Source organism: Sceloporus occidentalis, unplaced genomic scaffold, assembly GCF_023333645.1.
Source record: "Sceloporus occidentalis isolate IW3139 unplaced genomic scaffold, rSceOcc1.0.p SCAF_375, whole genome shotgun sequence".
Classification (NCBI taxonomy): domain Eukaryota; kingdom Metazoa; phylum Chordata; class Lepidosauria; order Squamata; family Phrynosomatidae; genus Sceloporus; species Sceloporus occidentalis.
The window spans coordinates 39,147-56,757 of NW_028317355.1; the positions used below are offsets into that span (position 1 = coordinate 39,147).

At 45.4% G+C, this 17,611-nt stretch overlaps 1 protein-coding gene across 1 annotated transcript; it reads left to right on the forward strand.

The window, feature by feature from the left end:
* Positions 1 to 1,641: 1,641 nt before the first annotated feature.
* On the forward strand, positions 1,642 to 14,687 carry LOC149273443 (ras-related protein R-Ras2-like). The gene is made up of 6 exons (XM_089506311.1): positions 1,642 to 1,746; positions 11,019 to 11,106; positions 13,458 to 13,560; positions 13,672 to 13,780; positions 13,925 to 14,043; positions 14,600 to 14,687. Exons 1-6 carry the CDS (start codon positions 1,642 to 1,644, stop codon positions 14,685 to 14,687), a joined length of 612 nt encoding a protein of 203 aa, XP_089362437.1.
* The last annotated feature ends 2,924 nt before the right edge of the window (positions 14,688 to 17,611 follow it).

Genomic DNA, 17,611 nt, shown 5'->3' on the forward strand with positions numbered 1-17,611 from the left:
TCTGCTCTGTGCCAGCGTATATCCATACATTATCCTCAGCGCGCCGTATATCCATACATTATCCTCAGCGCTCCGGGGAGCTGCCCTTACAGGCTTCACATACCTCACTTTAACCCCCGCAGTGCCGGAAACTGGATCCCCCCCCTGGATCAAGCACAAGATGCGGCTCGCTTTGTCCGGCGCTCATTGGGTTAAGTTGTGCAGAATGTATTACTGGAGGCTGTGGGGATTCCTGTCGATGTCTACGGAAGAAAAATAACTGGATATTATTCCGTAACTCTTATCAAAATCTTATGATAACACTCAAAAAATGTTTTTTCAGACGCAAAATGCCCCCCCCCCAGCACACAAACAATCCTGAATGGATAACACGAGATGACCAATTACCCCGGCCTGAGAGATTTCACTTGCAAATAATTTACATGACTAATAATAAGCTGGCAGGAACGGGGCGCTCTAATAGATTGTAAGCGAGCATGTCACAACGCCGCTCCAGTGACCCGGAGTTTCTCTGTAGTGACCCGGATCAATTAACCTTTTAAACTTAAACTTGGATCAGCGAACACAACGTGCCATTGGAACACAGGAGTGATGGGAGTGATAAAGGGCCATTGGGACACAGGAGTGATGGGAGTGATAAAGGGCCATTGGGACACAGGAGTGATGGGAGTGATAAAGGGCCATTGGGACACAGGAGTGATGGGAGTGATAAAGGGCCATTGGGACACAGGAGTGATGGGAGTGATAAAGGGCCATTGGGACACAGGAGTGATGGGAGTGATAAAGGGCCATTGGAACACAGGAGTGATGGGAGTGATAAAGGGCCTCATTAAAAATCCAACTACCATCACACTCAGTCAGTAGTTGGCTGAGAATGCCGTGTGGTACTTTACAACAGAAGCCATACACAATATACATATACATTAAATTAAGAGGCCTAAGTAGTCTGAAAAGCTTACAATCTAATGCAATTGAGTCAAAGTTAGCATCAAAATAGTGAGAAAAAAACACCTAGACACAACCGTAAGAAAAATTTCTTTTCAGGAATTAATTAAATAAACATATAATCAAATATAACTCTAAACGTCATTCCTTTGGACTGTTTCAATAAACACAAAATATAAATAAAAAAACAAAACGATAACAAAATAATAAAAACAAACAATAACAAATTTGCCGGCAGATCGGCCCCATTAAAGAGCAGTTGTGATGAAATCAGTAGATATATTTTATTGGTTACCATGGCTACTGCTCCTCTTCAGAGGACCCAGCACCGCTACATAATGGTAAAAGAGGCGATTTTAGGACCCGGGGGACACCTTGGAAACCACCGCCCGCTGGCAATGCTGCCCCTCACCATATAAGGAAGTGGAGCTTAGTGACTCAGCGCCCAGTCCCCCTCCCTCATTAATATTCATGAGCTCATTAACATTACAGAGTAACACCCCAGGAGGAGTAAAGGGGGGAGAGAGAAAAAAAAAAGAGGGCAGAGCAGCCATTTTTGCAGGAACTGAGTCCATGGGAAGTTTGCTGATGTGAAGAACTTTGCCTTCTTTTTATTTTTTTGATATTTTGTATCCCCTTCCCTTTATTTATCAACAATATTGATACAAAGTAACAAGTCTTAGAACTCTGAAGACAATGAGCGCCAAAGATTCCACATCTGCCCCTGTGGAGAAGTACAAGCTGGTGGTAGTTGGAGGTGGAGGTGTGGGCAAAAGTGCATTAACTATTCAGTTTATCCAGGTAAGTGGCTTATATATATATATACATATATATGGGGGATTTGGGGGGTTAAAGACCCACCTTATTTAACTATTTGAGTGCCACAAGGAAGGCATACCATTATTCTCCAATGCCTTGGGCTCCCCTGGCAGTAAGGGTTAATAAATCCACCCCATAGGGGTGTTAGGGAAGGGCACTCGGACTTTATACAGCAGGGCGAGGACTGGATTTTTTTGTCATTGGGTCAGATTTCTTACGTCATTTTTTTTTTGTGTGGCCCCTGGAGCTACATAGTTTAATGCAGGCATTTCTAGTGCCCCGTGGCTCCTACTGTTTAACTCTTTGTCTGCTGAGGCATGTAGCCTGCAGGAAAATGATGGATGGTCGCCCTCAGTCTCTGTCAGGTTCGGGGGAGACCCTGTTCTTTCACCCTGGGTGTGGGGGAAACCCCTCTGATTGCACCCTGTAATTGCCGGGTTACAGAGAGACCCCCTCTGATTGCACCCTGTAATTGCCGGGTGACAGAGAGACCCCCTCTGATTGTACCCTGTAATTGCCGGGTTACAGAGAGACCCCCTCTGATTGCACCCTGTAATTGCCGGGTTACAGAGAGACCCCCTCTGATTGCACCCTGTAATTGCCGGGTTACAGAGAGACCCCCTCTGATTGCACCCTGTAATTGCCGGGTTCAGGGGAAACTCCCTCTTTTTGAATCTTTTGTGACCCCTCCCTGTCACAGCTGGTTCTTTGGATACCCCCCTCCTGTACTGCACCCAGTTTACTGCAGGGTTCAGGGAAGATCTTTATTCAGTATACGGAGCGCTTAATACAATACAAATATTGAAGGGGTCTGACAAGACGAGAACCGACAGATGGAGACAAACCGATACATTAGGGGCATGTTTGTCACGCGTGAGTCTTTGGAGAAAGCTCTTGTCACAACTGGGTTTAGGGAAGGCCCCCCATTATTCTGCCATGTCACAGCAGGGTTTAGGGGAGACCCCTTTTATTACATCATAATACCGCTAGGTTCATGGGAAACCTCACTTGTTGCATCCTACTACTGCTGGCTTCAGGAGGAGGGCCTTCTTGTTGCATCATACAGCTGAGTTCAGAGGAGACCCCTCCTATTATATCATAATACTGCTGGGTTCAGAGGAGACCCCTCCTACAACATCATGGTACTGCTGGATTCAGGGCAGACCCCTCTTATTACATAATGATACTGCTGGGTTCAGGGCAGACCCCTCCTATTACATCATGATACTGTTGGGTTCAAAGGAAACACCTTTATTACATCATGCTACTGCTGGTTTCAAGGGAAACCCCTCTTTTCACATCATAGTTCTGCTGGGTTCAGGGGAGACACCTTTATTACATCACGGTACTGCTGGGTTCAGAGTTGACCCCTCTTGTTGCATTATATTACTGCTGGGTTCAGGGCTGATCTCTTGGTGAGACTGGTGACATAAATCTGTACGGTGTGACTTCACACAGGCTCCCCCCCCCACCACCACTCACTCCCACATTGACCCCTTCACTGCATTTAGAAAAAAGGGGGCTTTGTTGTGTTACTGTTCCTTGGGGCAGTTATTGCAAAGGTCATATAGCATATTAAGGGTTAAGTTATCATTGCTGGCCCATATGCATAGGTCAAGTGTCACAGCCACAGAAGCACAGAATAAAACTTATTAGTATGAACCCAAGAGCTGACAATCCAAGCTTAACACTATTGGTTGTATCTAGACATTCTTCTATGTCTGTATATATGTATATCTGAAATCCGCCCTTCTGTGTCATGGATCTGATTCAGGGATGATGGGAGTGGCAGTCCAGGGATTGCCTGCCTCCGTAAGCAATGCTCACTTCCTGTCCAATGGGCAAAATGAATGGGCTTTAAGGGCGGCCGCGTCATAACACCCTCGGATCCTATTGCTTACCGTATATAAATACCCCTTCACGTCCTCTTCCTGCACATTATCGTGTAATTATATTACAGCCGTCGTCATTTCTGCGCAGATTAAATTGTTTTTATATTTCCCTATGAGTTACAGGATCCGATTAACCCATTCTGCCCTGCGGTTGGCTTAACCCTTTCTTTCCCGCTTCGACTTCTGTACTCCTATGCCATGGGCCCTGGTTTTATTTCACAAGTCCCTTTCTTTTGAGATTGCGCAAGGTGTTCAGCAGAGGGCACTTTGTTGATTAATAGTCTCTGAGCTGTTTGTGTTTAACCCTTTATATGGAACAGGTCACCCAGGACGATAGAGTCAGCAGGTTAGCGCACTTATCAGTAACCCACTAATAATGTTGGATTTTAAAACTATAAACCACCCCCAATATCGTTATACGTTATTAGTGGAACAGCCTCCCAGCAGAAGCGGTAGAGTCATATGGCTCCTGAATCTAAGACGAGACCAACGACTGGTTAAGGTTTGAGTCTTTACAGCAGGAGAAACTGGTGACCAGACGGGGGCCGGATGGGGCCAACAGATTCTGTGATTCAGTGTAAGAGTACATATTGAGACATACAGGTGTAAAAATATTTTCAGACGATATTTCCCAGCAGATAATCTCGTGAACGCAGGGGTGGAAAGCTCCAGAATTTCAGTTGCCAAACAAATTACTGCTTTTTTTATGTTATTCAATTGAATCTACATAACAGGAATGAGTCAACTTTACTGGAAATAAGTCAAATATGGTGAATTTCCTCCTTAATTATATTTTTTATTAAGCAATATTACCTGAACACACACACACACATATATATATATATATATATATATATATATATATATATACACACACACACACATCTCTCTCTCTATATATATATATATATATATATATATATATATATATATAAAATTGGTAAGCATTTCTATCACTATGCCCTGTTTTAAAAATATTTTTTTTTTAATTTATTTTTGCCTGTTTATATATATATATATATATATATATATATATATATATAATACAGTTATTTACTTTTGGTTTCTAGTTCACGATTGGGACTCGCTTGTAAAGTTAAATCCATTATGGCTCCCCTCGTAACCCCAGAGAAGTGTCTTATTTCACCCAGAATCCACGGTACCTGGAGAGCCGGCATTCCTGGCCGTGATGGGGGGATTGGAGGAGGTAGGGGGGCTACAATCCAAGGCTTTGTTCTGCTGCAGCGAAGGAGGGATTGTAAAACGGCAGGAGATCTGCGATTATCTCGCCGCCCCACCCCGGTCAGATCTGTTACCTAAGGCTGTTCCTACCTTAAGCCTCCTCCCTTGGAAAACCATTCTGGTATCCAGGACTATGACGCTCGCGTGTTTAATTTGCCCCACCCCAGTTAGATCTATACCCCGGGGTGGAATCCAGTACCCGTGCAATGAATTTCTTGCTCCGGCCCCACACCCATGAGTATTTAACCAATCCTCAACCTTTATTTAGCCTCTACCGCTTCTGGGAGGCCGTTCCACCTACCCACCACCCTCTCGACAAAGTAAAACTTCCTAACGTTGCATCTAAACCTCCGACCCGTTGGTTGGCTGAGAGTAATAGGAGCCTTTGGTTAAGATATGCTGCCGCTTGACATCTTCTGGGTTGAGCTGCAAGGGGCTGTTCTTTCTTATGTTAGAGATTTATAAACAAATTACAGCGCTGGTTTCTTTCCAGGAAGCTGAAACGTTCTGTCTGTTAATATGGTAATGGAGATCTTTCACTCCGCGCGGCGGATTGGTTCTCCGTGCCATTTTTATTCCATACAGGGAGTTCTTTCCTAAGTCGGAGTCCGCAGGACCACGGCGGGGGCCGTAGATTTGCTGGCAGACACAGTAGACGAAAGGATAGCCCAGAAGCAGGTGGGCTCCTGTGTTCTTGAGCTCAGAGCTTAGATGTCAACCTCGACCGAAGACAAGACCTCTGAGATCCGGTAAAAGGTGTTGACACTAAAGAGAAGCACCAATTGGTTGGAAGATGCCATTGCCATAGCAGCAGAAAAAAAAACTTGTTGTTTTTGGGGGAATAGACCTTTTGATGAAAGAAAATGATAGATGCTCTTGAATTTTATTGTGTATGGAGCAGAACGGCTAAATAGGGGCGTCCATTAAAGGCTTCTATATACTATGGGGGGGTATAGATATTATGAATGAAAGTAACTCCCAGCAGAAAGGGGTTAATAAACTGGGGGTAGGAAATGTTGGCACAGCCTAACTAAACATTGTTTAAGGGCCAGGATAAAGGAGAAAGAAATGCTTTGATCCCATGAATCCAGGCATCTCTGAAGTGCAGCTGGAGATAAAAAAAAAATAGTAGTTTGTAGCTGGCTTCGATGGCGTTTAAGGGGTTAATCATTGTAAGATAATTAAGCCTCTTAATAGTGAATACTGTCTGGTTTGTTTTAGGAAGTTAAACAAACAAACAAAACTGGACTGCAGGGTTCCCATTTGTTTTAGCTTCTCATGTGCAGAGTATGCAGACAGCCGCCTGCTTTTGCCACAGATGTAGGTCAGGCAGCCTGGGAACGTCTCCGACTCACTGCCGGGGCTCGTTCGGTGAAATTCTGTCGTTACGAGGGCTCCAGGAAGAGAGAAATAATAATAATCATGGAAAACATTGCTTCGAAGCGCGACGAGGGGCGAAGCGGGTTGTAATCTCGGCAATAAGGCACGACGGTCCCTTTAATATGCAGCCTTCAGTGTGATGTACCGTCACATTAATCTGCCGCGCTCTTCGCAGATCTAACGTTAAACCTATTCAATTAGGGATAAAAGCCAGACGCTGCTTAATAGAAACTGGATAAGCTTCTACCACTTCTGCTGGGAAGCTCTTCCACGTATCTACTACCATCTCTGTAATGTTGGAGAGGCCATCTTTGAATTTTTCTACATGCTGTAAATTTTGTGGGTAGACTCTCACTTTTGAGATGAATCCCACTTTTATTGATTAACCATTTAAGTGCTTGGGTCATATATATAATACTTTTTAACTCAACAAGGGCAAAAACTGCTCTCAAAGATTCATTAGCATATTTTTAGGTCACCTTTTTTTTTTTTCTTCAAAGCTCTTTTTACATACAGCTTCAAACATACAGCACCTGCCCCTCTTCGTTCGTTGGCTGCCCTTTTAACCCTTTGCAGTTTGATGCTGAAACAAGTGCAGGGGGTGCAAGTCACTTTACGCTACTTAAAAAGTAAAAAAAAAAAGTGTAAAAATGTTTTGTTCTTTATTGAATAATATATAATATAAATAAAAATAAATATTTACAATAATAATATTAGTAATAATATAATAAACCTATTTCTGAGGTCACATTTATCAACAGCACAATCTATTTTATTTTGTGTTGACATATTGTATATTTGTATATATTATATTGTATATTATGTTATGTGTTGTTGCAGATTTGTATCATTTATAATGTTCCGTTAAGCAGCCCGACTTCCTAAGCAGTTTATGCATTTTGTATCTTTTTAAATATATGTAGCCGGTTCTAGAACTGGTGCAGGAATCAGACAGGAGGTCGCACTGTATTATTATTAATACATGTTTTACCTTTATTATTAAACGTCCCTTTCCCAAATCCTACATTTTAAGAGTTCTATACACCAAATACATACATGTATCTGATCTGTCACCTTATGTGAATACAATGGGAGCAGCCATTTAACTTCCTGTTTTCAGCTTCTGCAGGATTATTCCTCCCCATTAAGTTATCTCCCTCTATTGATAAGTTCCTGATTGGCACACAAAAAGCCCAAAGCGATAGGTGATTTTACTAAATCATTGTAGCGAAAGAGACAGTTTCCTGTGAACAGAAAGCTCTCATAAGTGACGGTTCCTCTTTGAAATGAACGGCGTGCCCCTGTATGTGTCGGCGGGCCCTGTATGTGTCGGCGGGTCCTGTATGTGTCGGCGGGTCCTGTATGTGTCGGCGTGCCCCTGTATGTGTCGGCGTGCCCCTGTATGTGTCGGCGGGCCCTGTATGTGTCGGCGGGCCCTGTATGTGTCGGCGTGTCCTGTATGTGTCGGCGTGCCCCTGTATGTGTCGGCGTGCCCCTGTATGTGTCGGCGGGCCCCGTATGTGTCGGGGTGTCCTGTATGTGTCGCGTGTCCTGTATGTGTCGGCGTGCCCCTGTATGTGTCGGCGTGCCCCTGTATGTGTCGGCGGGCCCCGTATGTGTCGGGGTGTCCTGTATGTGTCGGCGTGCCCCTGTATGTGTCGGCGTGCCCCTGTATGTGTCGCGTGTCCCTGTATGTGTCGGAGGGCCCCTGTATGTGTCGGCGTGTCCTGTATGTGTCGGGCCCTGTATGTGTCGGTGGGCCCTGTATGTGTCGGCGGGCCCTGTATGTCTCGGCGTGTCCTGTATGTGTCGGCGGGCCCTGTATGTGTCGGCGGGCCCTGTATGTGTCGGCGGGCCCTGTATGTGTCGGCGTGTCCTGTATGTGTCGGCGTGTCCTGTATGTGTCGGCGTGTCCTGTATGTGTCGGCGGGCCCTGTATGTGTCGGCGGGCCCTGTATGTGTCGGCGTGTCCTGTATGTGTCGGCGTGTCCTGTATGTGTCGGCGGGCCCTGTATGTGTCGGCGTGTCCCTGTATGTGTCGGCGTGTCCTGTATGTGTCGGCGTGTCCTGTATGTGTCGGGGTGTCCTGTATGTGTCGGCGTGTCCTGTATGTGTCGGCGGGCCCTGTATGTGTCGGCGTGCCCCTGTATGTGTCGGCGTGTCCTGTATGTGTCGGCGGGCCCTGTATGTGTCGGCGTGTCCTGTATGTGTCGGCGTGTCCTGTATGTGTCGGCGGGCCCTGTATGTGTCGGCGGGCCCTGTATGTGTCGGCGGGCCCTGTATGTGTCGGCGTGCCCCTGTATGTGTCGGCGTGTCCCTGTATGTGTCGGCGTGTCCTGTATGTGTCGGCGGGCCCTGTATGTGTCGGCGGGCCCTGTATGTGTCGGCGTGCCCTGTATGTGTCGGCGTGTCCCTGTATGTGTCGGCGTGTCCTGTATGTGTCGGCGGGCCCTGTATGTGTCGGCGGGCCCTGTATGTGTCGGCGTGCCCTGTATGTGTCGGCGTGCCCCTGTATGTGTCGGCGTGTCCCTGTATGTGTCGGCGTGCCCCTGTATGTGTCGGCGTGTCCCTGTATGTGTCGGCGTGCCCCTGTATGTGTCGGCGTGTATGGTAGCGCAATATGCCGGCCCTGCGGAAGTCGTCGGGGTGAGCCAGGTGTTCTCACCGGCTTCTACTTTCACCTCCAGGGTGGAAACCGACACAGAGCCGAGATCTGCCAAAGATCTGACGGCTGCATAAAGCATCGCATATATTATTATCATTTATTGTTTTATATAGCGCCACCATATTCAAGCAGCCAATCAGCATCAAGAATCAGTGGACCATGGAGGGAGAGGGAAGCTGTTCATACTCATCCTTGTCGGGGGGGGGGGGATCTCTGTATATTCCTGTTTAAATCGCAGACCTCCTTTAACGCCTCTGCAGCGGCAGAATTGTGGCAGATTCTCAGGGTAACACGATCAGGAACTGATCACTTCGTCGTCTAGATTGTAAGCCTACGAGCCGAGCCCATTCGATGTATCGGGCCGGCTCTGTCTGTCGCTCCCAGATTTGTCAGACCCTTTGAACGTAAGGACTGTAAGAAGCGCCACAGGAATCATTGGCGCTATGAATAAAAGAATACTAAGTATCCGATTATAAGAACTCTGTGGGTAAACGTGTGTCTCGTTCTTTTGATTTGTGCCGTAAAAGTCACGAGACCGGCTGACCTTTTCTGGATACGGATCATCTGGACACAGAGCAGTCGGAATGTCTACTGGTCCATCGGTCAGCAAACTGTACTTTTTTAAATCCTAGAACCTTGAGACTTCTTTCTTGGAGTCAGGTTGCGGAGAAGGTGATTGATAATTGGAACAGCCTCCCAGCAGAGGTGGTAGAGGGTAATACAGTGAGGGGATTTAAACATGTATGGGATAGGCATACGGCTCCTGAATCTAAGAGAAGACCAACGACTGATTAAGGTTTTTATAGAAGGAGAAACGGGCAGACTAGACAGGGGCCGAATGGGGCCGAAAATCTGCTGGCAGAGGTTTTTGCTCCATCGCGTCTCTTTTACCTGCATGACAGGTGGTTATAGGAAAAAGGGTTTGACCATGAGCTTAAAAAAGTTTGGCCGAGGAACGTTTTGAGCCTTCTGATGGTTTGGTATCGTTCGTTTAGAAGGTTCCTACGTTCCGTCGGATACGAGAGCTGCCGGTGACTCTGCCGGTGACTCGCCGTGCACTTTTTCTGTAGCCGTCGGTGGGTGGCCAAGCCTCGCTGGCACTTTAACAAGTCATAGAAGAACGAGTAGATTGGGGGGGGGTCAGCAAACAGCCGGAAATCTGACTCTCCTGTCTCCTGTCGGATGTTTCAAGGTCTGGGGCTTCCTATTTCTGGACAGCTAGATTTATTGGCCGTGCAAAGAGCAGGATGTTTGAATTGTATCGCAGATAAGGAGACTGCGTGCTGTGTAATGACGCCCATCAAAGGTGATTTGCCCCAGATTTGCCCCATCTGGGTCGCCCTCACACAGATTGGGGGGGGGGGTTTAACCTCTCTCTTGCCAAAAACCTATTGTAAGCTCTTTTATCCAGGGTCCTTCCGTTTCCTGGGAGCGATGAGCGTCGCGCTGGGACGTGGTTGCGCAATGGCATACTTATCTCGTTCGATGGGTGAAAATAACCGCGGGGTTACAATAACAAGGGTGCGCTGTATCGACTTGTCTCTGCGAAGCCGTGACAGGCCCCCGGGCTTCGCTGTCTGTTTCATTTTTTTTTCTGAGAAACGACAGCGTTTTCATTGAATCTGCCGCTGAGGTCATCGTCACAGAGCGCACTGGAGTAAAAAGTTATCACAAGTGAAGAGGGTTAAACGATGCAAAAAGAAACACGATATACGTTATTACACGGAATTGTCTTTGCGAAGAGGTCCTGGAGGACCTCGTATTGGAGCTTTGTACTCGTTTTGGTGGGTTTCCATCTGATATATGCGCATACGTTGCCACAAAGTCAGCTGCTGCGATACGTATCCCACTTCTGCCGCCATTTCTAGATCCATATTTATTGTATTTTTTGGCCCAAACCACCGTCACCCTTAAAACTGCTCTTTTCTTACTAAGACTTCTTGACCGATATATGGATGAAAATTGCTACTTTTTTAAAGAAAAAGTCTCACATCGTCACAGAGTAGTCGGGGGTCGCGTGGATATTGGCAGCCGATGCCCGTACTTATCGCTGTTTCTCTTCTCTCCCCATCCAGTCGTACTTTGTCTCCGACTATGACCCCACGATCGAAGATTCGTACACGAAAATCTGCTCGATTGACGGAAAGCAAACGCGCCTGGACAGTAAGTGCCCCTTACATGGAAGGTCTTGTGTGACTGTGGTGGGGGCAGGGGGTATTTGGGACTGGATTTCACAGGGGTAGAGGTGAGGTATATTTAGTGTAGAAAACATCTAGAGCCTGGATTCCAGGGAGTGGAGGTGAGGACTCCCGCCTGGGGTGTGGGGTGAAGGCAGATCCCGGAGGAGTATTTCGGGAATGTCAGGAATGTGAAACGGTGAACTCTGCAAATGGTGTCATTTCCCAGAAAAAGGGGGAAACCCAAAGACATTATTTTTCTCATTTTACAACCGGAAAGTATGATTTTTATTTATAAATTAGCATTTTTTAGCCATGTCTCAAAATAGACCGCCTGGGTGCGATGAGTTGGTCCTCTTTCATATATAGTTTTTTTCTTGAGAACGTCTTGACCTGGAAATGCCGCGAGGGGGGGCCGGGGCCCTGGAGATGAGGTGGCCTTTATGGCTGCCACCTTCCCCTGAAGACCTCCGAGGTTCCCCTCCTTGGATCTGGCCCTAGAAGATCTTATCCTCCTGGCTTCAGCCATGGAGGGAAGGAAAGGGCCATGTATCTCAAAGGTCCCATAAGAAGATAGTTGCCGTTCTGGCCATAACGTCATTTTGGCAAGAAGAACCAGGCACCGCCTCGGGCTACTAAAAAAACTTCAATGCCTTTGTGAAAATAATCATGTATTTTGGCCACTGAAGCCCGTTTTTTGCATTCGTTCTCTTTTCTTTTGCTGAGGAAACTAATCTAGAGGATCAGAAGGAACATTCCGTCGGTTGCTTAGGTGATAAGACCCCTTTTAAAGCTTTGCACCAGTATTACTCTAAATAAACCCGTCCGTTTTTAGTTCTATTATCAGACAATCCCTCGGTGTACACAGCACTGTGTGCTTTCCACAAAGCGTCGCCAACGTAAATAGAGAGGGGACATCCTCCCTGTAAACATTCTCTTTATAGCAATTGCTTATTTTACTGTCACCTAATACATTCCTCCAGAGATCGTCTTGAGGACAGATGGAGTCCATCATTCCAAATCGGTATGTCCTGTTTAGCCTTTGTACAGCGCTGCGGAATATGATGGCGCTCTTTTTCACCCCCCTGCAAGCGATACAAATCCTTCCGGAGTGGTTGCAGCTTCGCCCCCTACTGCTTTTATTGACTGCCGAGGATACTGCTGAACAGAACGTTGCTACAATGTTAACAAAAGAAACACAACTGATACATTGTAACAGATTGTATACAAGTACACATTGTTGCATAATCTACAGCTCGTTTCCGTGATGGCCGGTCATTAATCCCCTATGGGAGGACGCCTATGGATCTTTATGTCACTATGGTTCCCATGCCTGTATAATGCACATAATTGTGTTAATAAAAAATATCACTAAAAGCAGCTGCCCGAGGGGGGAATGGTGTGTTTTAAGCTGTGACTCATGTAACGTCCGTAGCGTTGGGAAATATTCAGGATGAGTATCTCACTCGCCTGGGGCTATCATTTGGACCTAAAGGCTTGTGTCAGAATCGGTTTAGTTTATGCCTTAAGGGCAGAGGGAATTGCTTCCCTCTCCCATTACCCAATATATTGGAGCATAACTCACCGCCCTACCTGTCCGACCGCTAGGTAAAAGTGATACCCGCTCGGAGTACAAAGATTAGTTCCAACCCAAGTTAAAGGGGCTGAGAGAGAGCATGAACTCCTCAGTACAGATAGAGGTCCTTTCCCCAGATGAAACGCAACAGCCAAATGAAGGTCTGTTACGCACTATGGGATTATGGGTCTAAACCAGAGAATTCTAGTCTGGCTAAAACTTGGAGATCCTTACCAACCCCACCAGATTAAGTGCTCAGCCATGCTAAGACTCCCAGAGCCTCGTGAGATTCAGTGGAGCGTTGGATTGCGACCTCAACATGGAGGTAAATGACCAGAACGAGGTTCCTGGAGCGCCTTCTCTACCAAGATAACCATCTTTTAGAATACAAAACCCATTGAACTTGCTGAGGTTGAATCATTCCCCGGGTCCCGCAGAAGAAGAAAAATATCATCCCACGATTGGGCTTGGACCAACCTTTCCAGTAGGCCACCAGTCTACAAGACTCAGATCTCCCTTGGAGAAAAACCAGATCCCACCGCCATTACCTTTATCCTATACAAATCAGAAAGTATAGTTATTAGTCACTTATTTTAACCTTATTCCTTGTTGTTTTACCCCACGATAAGTAACGCTCTGGGTAGTTGGCTACCCAACTTTATGTGTTTGTCCAATTTAACACCATGATTGTCATAGGTTGTCACGGATCTATTCTGGTTAAGATGTTTGAGGGATTTATATATCTGTCTTCCTCCTGTCAGTTCTGGACACTGCCGGACAAGAGGAGTTTGGTGCGATGAGGGAACAGTACATGCGCACAGGAGAGGGCTTCCTTCTGATCTTCGCGATCAATGACAGGGGAAGGTATGAACGTTCACCACATCACAAAGGTCCTGGACCACATAACATTTTGCTCGTGGAATGTTTACCGAGTTGACCAAACTCTCGTTATGGGTTTTTTTTTTTTCCCCCCAGCTTCAATGAAATCAGCAAGTTTCACACACAGATCCTTCGTGTCAAAGACAGAGATGAGTTCCCCATGATTCTGGTCGGAAACAAGGCAGATCTGGACCTCCAGAGACAGGTGAGAATTACCACAGGGAGCTAGGAACGGGAAAACGAAAAACGCAATATTATAATAAATGTATAATTACGTGATTTTGTTTTATCTTCAGACTTGTGTTTCATTTTGACCCAAGGTTGCTTCCTTTTCCTTACTCGCGTACAGGTGACTAAAGAAGAAGCCTTGAGTTTTGCGCGGGAAAATCGGATCCCTTACATGGAGGCTTCTGCTAAGATCCGGTTGAACGTCGATGAATCTTTTCATGAACTCGTGAGAGCGATCAGGTAACTTGGCCATTTCCTTGAGAAAACCACAAGAGAGAGTCGCTTGCTTAAAGGGTTTTGTTTCCCAACCTCAGCTTTGGTGACCCTAACTATTCCCTAACCTAAAACGTGGGAGAGTCGGCTGGATCTCCATCAGGATGCAAGCGTAGACAGCACTGCCTGGAGTCCAAGCGACTTAGTGAAGTCATGGTTTTCAGAGTAGTACCTTCCTTTGACTCTCCTCTAGTGGGAATAAACTTAAGACTTCAGAGCAGGTGACACATTTACCCTAATTCAGCGAATCAAAGAACAGTCAAGGAACTCGAAATCTCCTTATCCAGGTTCCAGGTGGACAACACCATGTTTAGCTTTCTGGTTGGCTTATGGTTGGCAAACATTGGGCCAACTCACATGGTTGAATGCGAGTGTGCTTAAATAGCTGGAGTAATCAGCTGCCATTGTATCAAAAACACAATTTCCTTTATTCAGACGAAATATGAGGAAACACTCGTATGGATTAAAGTTCCCCAGGGGAGGAGGTCTCCAATGTTCTTCATCTACTTGCTTTGTTTTCTAGGAAATTTCAGGAGCTGGAGAGTCCTCCTACACCAACGGTTAATCCCAAAAAGAAAGAATCCAAATCCTGCCCCTGCGTGATCCTGTAATACGGTTCCACGTGGAGCACAGGTGGGGCCCGAAAAAAAAAAAAAAGGCACAGAAAAAACACAGTGAAATTGTAGCATACTCACTGAGTATCTACTTTGCTCCTGTTGACAGCCTTCTCCTCGGTGGCGCTCTCATCCAAGTTCAATCCGCAGAAACCTGGAGCCTACATCGGAGCGACGATTGCTTTCTTCACATGATCACATGACCTGCCAGCTCCTCCCTCCGCTGACCCCACCCCCGAGGGCCAGTAACGCATCCAAAGACAGCACATCGCCCTGCATCCCAGGGACAGAGCTTCTTACTACTACAGAGGAAAGGCAGTTTGCACACAATGTAATCATTATTGCTGATGCTTCAGTGTTCCTGTATACTGGGATCTGCATGTAAATATATATTCTGTATATATATTTTATATTAATATTTTTTGTTCTTTAAGACTAGTATTCCATGAGCTGTCCGTAAGCAAGGTGCACGTGCATTCGAAAGACAGACGCAGGGCTTCTTGTAACACCAACAAAGCCTTTTCCCAATGCGCTACATATATTAGGAATTTTATTGGCCCCTCCGGGATTTAAATGCCTTACACACTAAACAAGCATTTCAGTTTTCTGGCTCAAACCCTAATCTATCCTTCACCGTCATCTTAAAAGGGGCACTGTCACCTAAATGGAGCATATTTTTTTTTTATCCAAGATTGAGCTCTTTATAGTATGGGCATTTTGGGCACTCATTCAACTGCATTCTGAACCTTTTATAAAACATGGCAAGTTTTTAATTCTGCCAGACTGATGTATAAATAGTATTATTTGGTTTGAGTCACACTGTAAACATCGTGTGGGTGACAACGTCCTCTTTAAACCGTAGGTTTCTGCAGAAAACTGGCCCTTGTGGACAGGTTGTTTTATTACGCACCATGTTATATCAGAACACTCAAAAGCTCAATTTGCAAGAGCCAGCATATATATATATATATATATATATATATATATATATATATATATATATATATATATATATATATATATACAGGACACAGGTAGCGCTGCAGCTGTTGCTGAACGAATGCATCTATGACTCTCGGATAGCCCGTGCTAGCTGAGGATCATGGGACTTGTAGTTCACCGACACATGGAGGGCTAGTACAGGACCACAAAGTCCGTGCCATTGCTTGGGGTGAGTTATCTCATAATACAGCGAACAGACTGTCTCTCTGCCATTTGTAATCACGGGACAACGTATTAAAAAGATGTGGAAATCGGAAAACTAAATACAATTTTAACACTAAGTTCCAATTTCTTGGAGTGATTTTTATGACTCTTTTTTTTTTATTGTAATCACCGATCGCTTCTTCAGTCCGCCGGGCCCTCGCGGCATGGACCCCACAGCGGGTTAGCAAGGGAAAGGAACACGGCCAACTCGGTCCAAGAAAAGATGGAGTCTTTGAAACGTATACCTTTTTATAGCGTGCCAACGTATAGATAGATAAACCTTCAGGACCTCAGAGGTCTTTTTTTCAGTCAGTTCCTCCAGCCATATAACAACAGGGTAGAAATAACTTAATGGGGAGGAATAAACATGCAGATCCTGAGAACAGGAAGTTTAGACGGCTGCTCCCATGGTGTATATATACATAAGATGGGTCTTTTAACCTAAATACAGCTCATATATGATACGGGTCCATGTCATAGTTTTGGTTGCAAAACATGGGATTTATGAACCACGATAGATCTCGAACTAGTCTTTTATACAAAAAAAAAAAAAAAGTCAGAATTATTGTAGTTTTTTAATGTTTATTTTTAGTTCCGAGTCGTCGTTTCTGCTGCATTCCTCTATTTCACACGAACTCACTGGACATGTTTCTCATTATAATAACTGCGCTCTTACATCATCGCCGAGCTTTTTTTTAATGTTTATTTTCAACCGGCATCGATGTTTAACTTTTTCAGTGCGAGGGTACGTTTACAGGCAGGTGTTTTTTTTTTATTGGTTTAACATTAAAGGAGGGATGTCATTTCCCCCCAAAATAAACATTTCTTTTTATCTCACTTTGTGTAATAATCCCTTTTTAGAGATAAATCATCAGCCGCTAAAACCTCCAGCATTCCATGACACAGAAAATGGCAGCACCAAAGTGGTTTTATCTGCTAAACATTAGCAGCAAAGGCACATGAGAAGTAACATGACCTATAGATGGATATAAAATAACCATTATTACCCAATAAAAGCTAATTTTGACCCTTCACTCCTCTTCTTGGGACCTTCTGTGCCGTGGAACTCTCCAGCAACATTTACTAATGCTTTAAAACCAAAGCTCGACAATGGAACCAACTCAACACCACAGTTGGCGACACTGTTTGTTACTGGGGTCTCTGGGACCATTAGGCAATCAACACTCTAATTCTGGGGTAGAAAATGAAGGTTTAGGTGGATAAAATCTTCCAGCTATACAGTAAGAGCCTCTAAGCTAAGTCTGTGATTTTTCCAGAGGTCCACATTTGCTCGTCGTTGTCATAGCCGGGTGAGTTGGGGTCCAACTCAACATGTCAACTTGGCCTGGCTCATGGAGAACAGAGGAGAGCCAGAGGCGTTCCACCTCAAACGGCTCTTTTCACTTGACTTTCCTTTTGTTCCAGACAAATCCAGCTTGGCCACAGGTTAGAGCGTGCACCAACAGGCTCACCCTTCCTCTAGCTGCGCCCTATACACCCTACAGCTCAAGAGTTTACCAACCAAAGTTTTTAGAATGTCTCTAGATGAGATGTATTTAAAGATGGAGTCCCATGGAAAATAAATATTTTCTTTGAGCGTTAAACTCCATATAGCGCTAAAGGAAAGGCTCTTCCAATATCTGGGTCACATTACCTACTGAAGCACCACAACGAGACGATTCTTTATGGCAATGCTAATGAAGTCCGGGAGTCCT